The 12,032-nt window shown below is 41.1% G+C and overlaps 1 protein-coding gene across 3 annotated transcripts in view; it reads right to left on the reverse strand.

Moving 5' to 3' along the window:
• Nucleotides 1-12,032, reverse strand: part of LOC123756358 (uncharacterized) — a 227,956-nt gene that overhangs the window by 175,093 nt on the left and 40,831 nt on the right. For 2 of the 3 annotated variants that reach the window (XM_069331240.1, XM_069331239.1), the window contains exon 1: nucleotides 162-1,032. The exons of the other annotated variant lie outside the window; for it this stretch is intronic. In XM_069331240.1, the coding sequence (XP_069187341.1) occupies nucleotides 162-876 (715 nt within the window). In that variant the 5' untranslated portion in view covers nucleotides 877-1,032. Of the gene's footprint in view, nucleotides 1-161; nucleotides 1,033-12,032 lie in introns of those variants that run through there. 3 annotated transcript variants of the gene reach the window in all.

Raw genomic sequence — 12,032 nt, forward strand, 5'->3', positions numbered from 1 at the left:
ACGTAAATAGGAGCATAAACACACACACACACACACACACACACACACACACACACACACACACACACACACACACACACACACATATATATATATATATATATATATATATATATATATATATATATATATATATATATATATATATGAATGCAACTTACCAGAAAGGGTTGAAGTGTTGTGTCCGGCGTGTGGGGTGGGGGTGGTAGTTGTGGTAGTTGATGTGGCCTGGTGGTAGTTAGGGGGTGGTGGAGGCACACTGTCGCAACACTCACGGTCCGGGAACTCACTACCCTCACTGCCTCCCGCCAGCAGGAGGCACAGGGCAAAGCTCATGAGCAAAAAACGAACTGAGAATACTACGCATGGGACTCTGAGGCTAATACGTCGAGGTCCCAGACGGAGTGGTGTTTGAGAGTTTCCTTTAGGAGCCATGGCGAGAGAAGGCCTTCGAAAGGATGTGAGTCGCGACTCGTGATGGTCGCTGGAGAAGGATGAGACGCAAGGTTTTCGCCCTGATCCTAGTCTGTCGTCCGTATCAGACATAATTTGCAATTGACTCTCTCCTTGTCTCATCGACCCGCAGCAACAGCCCTCGACGGAGCTGTCAAAGGGTCGATTTACCTCCAGTCGAGAGAGTCGTCTGGGTCGAGGTAAGTGCTTCACAGATGCGTGATTTTCTCTGGATGGTCCTTTGAGTGGGAGGAAGCACCTCGACGCTTCATACAGTAGCAGAAGCGAGTGCTGGGAGGTGTGGGGATGGGAGGTGGGCATGTGTTTCACAGGGCAGTCCTGAGAGTTGGCGGGTCGTCTTAAAGAGGCGGTGAATGGGGCGCTAGGACTGTGTATGTCCACTTGTGTCCATGTAGGGTACATAGTAGTCTCCTTCAAGCCTCAAACGGCACCCCTGGCCTCACTACACGTCAACACAGTGCGACGCGTTCCATAAACTGCTCACTACACGAGGCGACGGAGTCCATCTCATTCACTAACCAGGTCATTAATGAAGAGCCAAACCACCTGAACACTACAAATTTATCATTATTATTTTATTGGAATGTAGCTATGTTCAAAACTACGTCAATGACTTGTTTCTAGCGCACACATAGAAAAAATAACATTGATTCAATTATTTACTTTCTGTTAAATTATCAGCCCTTAAAACCGCCATTATTATAGGAAATTCCATCAGCACAAGCCTCTAACATATTTTGTCATCCACCTCAGCCGTCATTTGCAATATCCACCAGAATGTACTTAACGGACTTGTATTTTTGTATGTATTCTACTCTTGGCAATTTCGCGGAGCCTACATGCAGAAAAATATTGGAAAATACTGTACTTTTCAGCCAATTCCAAATACTTCAGTTCAATATAGCAAAAATGTTGTGATAACTCGTACTTAAGATAACTTACTCGCCCTGTTGTGCATAACAAAGTTATTACATAATGTTAACCTTCGACGTCACTCGTAAGGAAGTTGAAAAGATTCGCAATACAAAAATTACAATGATTCCTCGCTCGAGAGGAACCTCTCGTCACCTTGCACCAGAGGAGCCTCTCGTTCTCTCGTGCTAAAAAAGACTCGTCTCCTAAGGCATGATAAAAAAGGAAGGGAGAAGGAAGAGGGATAGGCAGGAAGGGGTCTCAGGAGACATTCCTTGGAGACCGGTGCATCTCTAAGTGTTTCCTGAAGACAAATGCTTCCTGAGCTGCTCTTGGCCGCCTGAAAACTCATCCGAACAAAGGTCGTAATTTAGTTCTTGGATGAGAGTTGGTACATGTCCGTCTTTGTGCGAGTGTATTTATGTATGTATGCATAGGTGCATGTGACCATATGTATGTGTGTGTGTATTTATATCTATGTATTTTTATGCTTCATTCTATACATGTGAATGTCTGTGACTCCTATGAATGGAACCCAGCCCGTTCTTACTATGTGAGAATCGTCAAATATGGATGTTTTCCGGAACATAAGCGCATGAATTTAAACCAACTAAACGTGTCGATGCCGATGGTCATTAGTCCCGGAATGTGTACATGTTTAATGTATTTTTTCAGTAAATAGAATTTTACAGCAGCGATCCTACTCGTACAAATACAGATGCTTTTAGAGGACGGGAGCATCTCACTAACCATCAATAGACCATTGATATTGTAGCTGGTAACTTTTTATTCAACCGTTAATGATGAGATAACGTCTGTGTGGATGGACTGTGATATTTAAGAACAAAAACGCAAAAATATATAAATGCAAGAAACTCCAGAAGGCCTACTGGCCATTAGCAGGCAGTTCCAATATATATCAACCCAAACTCATTCGTATATATGTCTAACCCACCAATATATCGAACTTGGACATTTTTCAGACTATAAAGTTTAATATCTTCACAGTTTAAACCTGGTCATCTCGTAATATATGCTTCCCTAAAAAATAATATTTCAAGTTGTAAGTTATTTAACCTAATCAGTGCTTTTTTCATATTTTGTCGAGCTGTGTTCTCCTTTTACATTTTATTTCGTTGTGATTTAGTAAAGTAGAAATGCTCAAAATATTCGGTGTATGGAACGGCTAGTGCTTATATAGTCTGCATTGTTTCAGGCAATTTAATTACAAAATATGTAACAATAAACAAACATTCTTCATCCTTTATAACTCGTGGGTAGACATTGCTTAGTGTAAATGAGATCGTTACTAATGGCCTCTTCAAGGTTCTTCTTTTGTCTCTATTGATTTTCTCATATCACCTTGACTGAATAGGTAAACATGGAACGCGAGCTTGATATGCACTCAACAGCAGCGAATTGGTGTCAAACCTACTCCCCCACGCCATAACCACACCCCTGGGAGGAAAAGGGGTGATCAACCCCTGGAAATTGTTGTCAAATCTCACTCAAAACAAAAGCAACTCAACATTGTAAATAACTGTATTACCTGCATTGACACCTGGGCTGTATGGCATTTTTTGCTCTATACTAACATTATATACACTGAGCATTCCAAGAAGACTAGTAAGAAAGCTAGACTGGGGAAGTGAAGAGATGTGAGAAAAGGAACGGAGTGCAGGACAATAAGATAATATTAAGAAAGAATAATTAAGAGAACGGACAAGTAATCCCGTTGTCTGGAATCTTTGTTTCACCTCAACATTCCCTCTATCTCCGATCTTTACTCCACCTTCCCTGTCTTCAACTTTATTAACCCTTCTCATTCCCTCACCTCCAGCCGTTATCCTCTCTCTAACCTCCCCCTCCCCCAAACAATTCCCTTGCTGTCTATCCACACTTCGTCCCCTCCTCCTATCCCAACTCTTCTCCTCACAGTAGGTTTACTTTGGATCGGGTTTTGAGAAAAGTTTCCATTGATTGATAGCAGACACACTGAAGCATGCGAACCCCCGCGCATGCTAACGTAACGACCCAGAGCGAGTGTGTGTAACTCTGAGGTACAGCGAAAGGAAAAGAAAAGGGTTAAATGGGATGGGGGCTGAAAGGAAGAGGGGTAATGTACAAGAATGGAAGAGGGTTGTTCGCCTGGGTCACAATGCCAGATTCATATCATCGTAACTAAGATTGCTTATTCTTAGGGCAGTAGCCTTGAATTTTATGTTGTATGTATCTATATAACTTATGACAGTTAAAATGTTTTCTTTATTTTTTTCCAGCAACTCTCTTCATCCTCTCTTCTTCCCTCTGTCTGAAACTTTCTTCCCTTATTCCCTTTCTCTATTTCTTCGTTCCCATATACCTCCTTCCCACCTTTAAATCCCGCCTCCCTTCCTCCCACCCCTTATATCTCCCTTACTCACTAGTTAAAGAAACTAATTCCATGTTACTACGAGTGTAGAGGTCAGAGGTGAAAGAACTGGAATTTAATAGCAGCTAAAGGTCAAGGAAGCAGTTGGATGAAGCCTAGACGGGGGTGAGGAACATACGAGCCTCTCTCTCTCTCTCTCTCTCTCTCTCTTTCCACCTTTTAGTTTCTCTCTCTCTACATTTTCTTTTCTCTCCTCTCTACCATTCCTTACCTCTACCTCTCTTATGCCCGCCATTCCTTCTCTCTCTCTCTCTCTCTCACCCCCTCTCTCTCTCTTTTCTTCCCTTTTCTCTTTTCTGCCTATCTACACATTTCTCTCCCCAGTCGCTAGCTAGGTAGTACCACCATAATAATAAACTAATGTGTACATACAAATCTCCCATTTCCTACTAATCCGGAACACTGACCTTTCTCAGAGAGTCTTCCACCGTACCTTTGACCTTATTAGTAAGGAAAATAAGTACAATAATGACACTGAATTATGGTTTTGAGGGAAGGGGAGCTAGTAATAACGGTTGTAAATAATCTTCCCATACTAATCATTATTTTGTTTTAATTTCTTAGTAGAAGGAGAATTAAATCTTCATGGTGGCACTGGCGTGTTTCAGCAGTTTAGAAAAAGAATGTTATTTCTTAAATGAAAATATAAAATAGGACTCTGTTCATAGTGAATAAAGAAAATAGGGATCTCTTCATAGATAAAATATAGACAATAGGAATCTGTCCAGAGAATAAATAAAATTGAGATTTAGTTCACAGTGAAACAAATATAAAATGGGAATCTGCTTATTGAAAATGTATCGTCTAATAAAAATCTTTAGCCAAATATGCAAGAGGAGGAGGAGCAGAGACGTTCCTTGACCCCACTTGTCAGTGGGAGTCCTGCCTTCAGGTCGTTGGCCGGTCAAGAAGCACCACTTACACATTAACTTGACAACCCGCCGCAAGAGGGAAAAGCTCGAGCGTTTAATGCCTTCTTCACAAGATCACGGGATGATAATAATGATAGTAGTAATAAACATGAAGAAATAACCCCTATACACGTGTAAGTGTACTATTAAACCGAATTTTCGGATGAATTTAAATCCTTTATCAAGGTGTTGTAAACAGTTATTTAAGTATTGGGACTATAATAAATAATAATCATAATACATAAAATAGCAGAACCAATGCAATTAATAAATATTAACAATTTACTATACTTAATATTAATGTCATGTGGTCGATAAATCTTAGTTTTTGAGGGTCAACTGAGTACCGTGGTGGTGGTGTTTGGCAACCTTCCCGCGTCTCGTGTCTCTGCGATCAGTTTCTTGTCTGGGTCGTTCGGGGGGGCCGCTCCTCCCATCTGATTAATGATGGACTCTCTCACTAACCCGATTTATTCCCTTTTATCACGTTTCCTCGGCTTATTTCGAGTTTTCCGATTGTTTTTAATACCGTGCGGGATCACGTGCTGTTGTTTTGGTACATGATTCGTGCTCTATGATTATTATACATCATTGTTCATGGGTAAAAAATTTAATAGTGGCTGTACTTATCGTTTTAGTTATATAAATTATTAAAATTTGCCACTATGCGGAGAACAGTGACACACGAATGAGACAACCTGAGAGAGAGAGAGAGAGAGAGAGAGAGAGAGAGTGGAAGAAGAAGAGAAAGTACCACCCACTTAAATCACTTGACACAAGTAAGTCTAAAGGACGGGATGAGTTTGACCGGAGACATAAGCACTTATACAAGCCTACAGGCCTCAACCCTCACCTCACGCACCTCTCACTCGCCTCTGCCAACTATGCCTAGCTCAAGAAATGCAGCTCTTTCTATGAAATAGTACAAACGTAGCCAGTCCACAAAAACTGTAGCCATTTAGAGGTCGGTAACTACGAATCAGTGCTTTCAGTTATTTGCAAAATTCTTGAGATAATAAATTCAAGAAATAACATCTATTTTTTACAATCAGCAATGGGGTGACAATATGATTTCAGGAAATGTTGTTCTGCTGCTGATCATTTATGAAACATCTCCATTAAGTGGTTCAAGTCACTTTATAACTCCAAAGTTAGCGGTATTTTTGAACATAACATCATGGGTACCTTTGACCGGGTATTGCATTTTGAAATGCTTGTAAACCTTCAAACACTAGATATATTATGCTCCATCTTACAGCTAATAAGACACCACCATCGTGCACGGGCTCTAAAGCTATCGTATATGGAGTAGAATCTGCAAGACATTCAGCTAGTGCCAGCATACTATAGGGAAATAGTCTTTGCTTCATGTTGTGGAATGTCTATATCAACGATCTACTTCACATCATCTCTGAAGCTCAAGTGTATGATAATGACTGAACTCAAACCTATCAAACAAGGCAACAAAAAATCTAATAATGCTAGCAACATATCGCACCTTTTCGACACAAGAGCTGCAAATCCATATATGGAGCACAAGTTCCCTTCTGTCGTAAAAATGCACCACTCTCTTGGATGGCCTGTCACACCCCATCATCTATCCGAATTATGGGCAAGATAGAGAGAACCGTGCGAAAAGGCACATCTTTAGCTGTGAGTAGTTATGGTCGGATTGGTTAGGAGAACCAGAGCCTTCTCCACCAAGCTCTGTCGGCGACCTTTCAGTATACTGCCAATTTTCTCAAGATTTCCCAATCCAGAACTTGACGATCACATCACGAGGAACTCAAACATTTACGATCTCATGCTGGCGGTGCCATTCTCAAGAATATCAGTGCATTAGTGACCATTCATTCCAAATCTGAATCGTATATTATTTTGTGTGTGAGAGGAGGGGGCGAGGGGAACGAGTCGGACATGATCTCTTAGCTTCCTGTCTCATTGAGGATATTAGTACGATTCCTAATAAAAAAATAAAAAAAAGAGGATAACAGTAACGGAATTGGGGAATCAGACGTAGTAAAACTAACATAAGAACTCTTCCAGCCAGCCAGACAACCAACCAGTTACACACCAGTAGGCTCAGGAATCTATACACCAGTTGATTGACGGTTGAGAGGCGGGAGCAAAAAGCCAAAGCTGAACCCCCGCAAGCACAACGAGGTGAGTACACCCATCCATCAATCCATCGTTCCAGTCAGCTAGCCAGCTATCCATCTATATATCCAGCCTTCCAGCCAGCCAGCTGCCGCCACCCTCTGGCAAACACCCTAGAGGAAGCGGGACATAAACTCACTTCAGACAGCAGTCAACTTTTCTTTTTGAAAGTTTTTTGACCCAGAGGAAGAGAGGTACTGATGCATCCAGGTTCGTTAGGCACGCCAGGGCGGGTCTTCCTCGACTGTCTATTCTTCACTTTTGCCGTCTCTGCCAGACGGGAAAAGTTTGTTTCTCCCTCCTTCTTCCCTAGTCTCCTGTCACTTTATCTCTCTTCCTCCCTACTGTCTCTATAACTGAAATAAATATTTATTTATTTTTCAGACTTCCCTGTCTTTGTTGGGTTCTGTGAAATAGGAAATATTGACAAATGGTTATCGATATGTAAATATGTTTATACTTTCATCTGTTCAACCTTCGACCCATTCGTCTGTACGTCCTCTTATTTATGAGCTCGTCAATTCATTCGTGAATTCGCCCTTCCATGTGTGTCTGTCAAATTCCTTCGCCCACCATTTTCCCAAACTCATTCTCCCCCTTTCCCTCCCTAATCCCCATATCTAACTCTTTCACCACCCCCCATCCCTAACGCCCACCCCCTCAACAGCTGGTGTCCGGAGCTGGACGAGTAATTCACAGTAATTCACCTCCAATCAATAAAGGCCAACGACTCCCCCGAGACAAATACGCCTCGTTGACCCAAGATTAACTTCAAGTCACTTACCTTCGCCCTTTTCCCTATAAACGCATCACCCGTTCCTTCTTTCTATCCTTCCTTCCCCTATCCCTCTATCCTATCATTACCCTATACTATCCTTCAGGCTAGTGTTTGAGATTGAGAATTAGGTTTAGGTAAATAGAAAATTATCGACTTAAGCAAAAGGAGTACCTAACAGAAATCAAAGAATCATAGTCATTGATGGAATATCAGAAGGCGTAGAGGTATGCCGAATTGGGATTCATGAAGATTTGTGTTCCGCAACCCCGCTGTTTCTGATCCATGTTGAAATGGGTTAGAAAATTACCATTCAACAAGAAAGAGTAATATTAACATAGAAGAGATCAGCATGGAAGCAAACTATTACCACAGAATTGCCACATATTCCAACTAGTTACGTTTGCGATATAACAAGTACGAATCGTTATGATAATGTTTTCACAACTCGTCAAATGAATCGATATAGTAGAAGACTTCAAGATATGAAGAACCAGGAGACACAAGAGATCCCTTCTGAAAACTAACTCCTTAAATTAAATCAAAGTTTGTGCAAGTTTAAGAGGTTGAAGATGAGTGTAAGAAGGCCACAAGGACAATACAAGACGAATGCAAAATAACAAATTAAAAAAAAGGGAATTTCGACGTACACATAAAAACATGTATATCACCCGAAGGCACTGTACACATTAATAGTCCAACAAAAGCAGAATTCCCCAAGTTGACGAAAGTGTTGTTTAGAACTGGGTCCAGGATGCTTGCATGATGTTGCACTCGACCGACCTCAATTCAGTTTTAGAATAATAGAGTTATCCTTGAGTTTGGACCGTTCCTTCACTCCGTCCTCAACCCAGTTCCTTGTCCTAACATCCCAGCTCTTTTCATGTGCTACATAGTCATACTCAGTGCTTTCCCTTGATAAATACCTTACTTCACCTTGACTCTAAACCAATTCAAATATGTTATTGTTGGCTGAAGTTCAACTGAGAATATATGAAATAACCGGTGACACAGTCAAAGTAGTCTCCTATGTACAGAGATCGTCCGCTCCTTCTTGCACATTAGTCCCCATGTACGTTTGGAACGCTACTCTCGCTCAGAAGCCCTAGGTCCGAGTCCCAAAGTTGTCACATGAGAATTGGCTCATTTGTATGTTGTAATATTCATAAAGTGCCTCCTCTCCCCCCTCCTCCCTCTCTTACACACTCTCTCTCTCTCTCTCTCTCTCTCTCTCTCTCTCTCTCTCTCTCTCTCTCTCTCGCACACCCCCTGCGTACCCTCTCTGTTCCTGCAGCTACTCGACCTACTCTCTTACTTTACCCTCTCCATTTATTCCTCTAAACCTTTGTTCATACCTCCCATCCAGCTCCTTCTCCTTCCATTTTCAATTCCAATTTCTGCCTTCCGATCTGCCTCTATATCTCCCTTCCTCCGTGCCGCCTCTCTCACATCTCATCCTCCCTCTCCCATGTCCTTTCCTGCCTCTTCTCTCAGTGTTACTATCTGTATCTCTTCATGATTCAATTTCTGCTACCTCACTGCCTTCGTCTACCACCTCTCCGTCCCTTCCTTTCCCTCCATAACGCCCTCCTTTCCTACCTCGTATCTTCTAGTCCTCCTCCCTACCTTCATTTCTCCAACCTTCACCTGCGAGAAGCCCTTCACAGTCGTCTTACACTGCGTTGAACAATGAGATGCATTTTTAGATTTCTGAATAAGATGCTGCCAAAACTCGGAGAGAAGAAGGAGCCTTTTCTCTGCTTAGAAAATTATATATATATATATATATATATATATATATATATATATATATATATATATATATATATATATATATATATATAAAATCTGTTTTCGAGATATTTATCTCCTTCAGAGTACAAATATTGCCTGATAGCCATCCTAACTGGAATGTGGGTAGCTTTAAATTATTGTTTTTTCTTCACACACTTGGGTCTCGGGTGAAAAAATTGGTGGACGATAATTTTACTCCTTTTATGGCAGAGTTAAAACATCTTACACTGTAATGGGTACCACGCCGAAAAAGGGGATGATAGAGTGAGTGTGTGTGTGTGCGTGCGCACTTTTGCGTGCGTGCTTGTACGTATGTGTGTATCATAGTGTCAGAGGGAGTGTAGAGTTAATATTACTTAAATGGACCAATGAGGAAACAAAACCTAATAAGATAAGAATGAATTAGGAGAGAGAGAGAGAGAGAGAGAGAGAGAGAGAGAGAGAGAGAGAGAGAGAGAGAAAGAGAGAGAGAGAGAGAGAGAGAGAGAGAGAGAGAGAGAGAGAGAGAGAGAGAGAGAGAGAGAGAGAGAGAGAGAGAGAGAGAGAGAGAGAGAGACTACCGAGCTCTGGACTTGAAGCCCTACAAACACTAACAGTTCCTCCTGACAGGTGTGGAGTCCAGCTCACCTCCTTTCCACGAAGGCCCGGGAAAATTTTCAGTTATGTCTTGAAAAATGTGTAATCATCTAAATATATTCACCTAAATGTGTTTGCAACGTCGAGCGCTAACTATTGACCCCGGCTTATCAGCTCTTAGCTCTCTAATTAAGTGTCAATCGACCCCTTTTTCTTATATCTTCGTTTTAAGCCAATTATTGTTTAAGTTCAACTCTCTCTCTCTCTCCTCTATTCTATTTGCTTATTATAGTATTATAGTTATGTTTAATTTTGTTTCAAACATCCTCATGACTCATCTGCTCTTTTTAAGTTTCCGTTCGACTGTCTTCGTAATTCCCTGTCTTATGCTGAATATGCTCTATTTGTGAACTTTATCAATTATCCTGATAATTTTAAATGTCGTTCATATGTATCCTCAATTACGTCTCTCTTCAAGCGTGGTGAGATCCTTTAACCATTTCTTAACGTTAAATAATTGCTGTTCGGGTCCAAGCCTTTGGACTGTAATGTTTTTTTATGCCTCCGAAAATCTGGAGGCATAAAACTCCGCAAAGGAGTTTTACATCCGAAAATTTTCGGTTACATCAGAAAATTAGTTTTTTAATACACTTAAACATAAATTTGGTCTTTCATCAACCTTCTATTATTTGTATCATATGTTTCAATATATATTTAATTGTTAGTTATTTGGCGTTTGTATTGTCGGGGAGGTATAGAGGGTTCCTCAGAACATTAAGAGTAGTGCGAGACAGAAGAGAATAGGAAAGTGAAGAAGCTATCAGAGTAGTGATATCAGGCAAGATCTGTGATATCAGTCAGGAGCAGTGATGTTAGACTAGGATTGGAGGGATATTGGGATGCTCACGAATTCTGGAATAGTATCTTTATTGAGTTTATTTTTTCCCCTTACTTGCTCATCACAAACGATCGTGTTTACCTGTATAATAGAAAAAAGTACTGAAGCGTCTTGTGGATAAATAAAGGTCCGTTAAGGAAAGAGGAGGTAGAGAAAAAGGAGCAACAGAAGGAAGAGGAACCGTAGGAGAAATGGATGGAACAGGAAACGAGAGGAAGGAATTAAAAAAATATAATATAAAAAAAAATAGTAATGATAGTTCAAATAATAAATTACGTAAAAGAACGAAAGATAGAAAATTGAGCTGGTGATATATTAATAAATCTATCGAAAAATTCGCCTCAAAATCCTTTGATCTGATACGTTACGCGAGATCTGGCTGTCTATCTATTATGATTATATGATCTGCCTTCAACAATATCTATCGTTCAGTCGAGCATATAAATCCGTCTTTCGCTTCAGCTTATAAACTTTTGTCCCAGAGTAGACTAAATTATATTTGTTGGATGATCAGCAAGCTTGAGTCACTGTCCTGAAAGCTCTCAAGAGGTAGACAGGTCACATTAATCCTCCAGAGGTTGACAGGCCCTAATAACCTTCCTGAGGTTGGCAGGTCCTAATAACCTTCCAGAGGTTGGCAGGTCCTAATAACCTTCCAGAGGTTGACAGGTCCTAATAACCTTCCAGAGGTTGGCAGGTCCTAATAACCTTCTAGAGGTTGACAGGCTCTAATAACCTTCCAGAGGTTGACAGGCCCTAATAACCTTCCTGAGGTTGACAGGTCCTAATAACCTTCCTGAGGTTGACAGGCCCTAATAACCTTCCTGAGGTTGACAGGCCCTAATAACCTTCCTGAGGTTGACAGGCCCTAATAACCTTCCTGAGGTTGACAGGCCCTAATAACCTTCCTGAGGTTGACAGGCCCTAATAACCTTCCAGAGGTTGGCAGGTCCTAATAACCTTCTAGAGGTTGACAGGCTCTAATAACCTTCCAGAGGTTGGCAGGTCCTAATAACCTTCCAGAGGTTGGCAGGTCCTAATAACCTTCCAGAGGTTGGCAGGTCCTAATAACCTTCCAGAGGTTGACAGGTCCTAATAACCTTC

The sequence above is a fragment of the Procambarus clarkii genome, chromosome 25, assembly GCF_040958095.1.
Source record: "Procambarus clarkii isolate CNS0578487 chromosome 25, FALCON_Pclarkii_2.0, whole genome shotgun sequence".
NCBI lineage: Eukaryota > Metazoa > Arthropoda > Malacostraca > Decapoda > Cambaridae > Procambarus > Procambarus clarkii.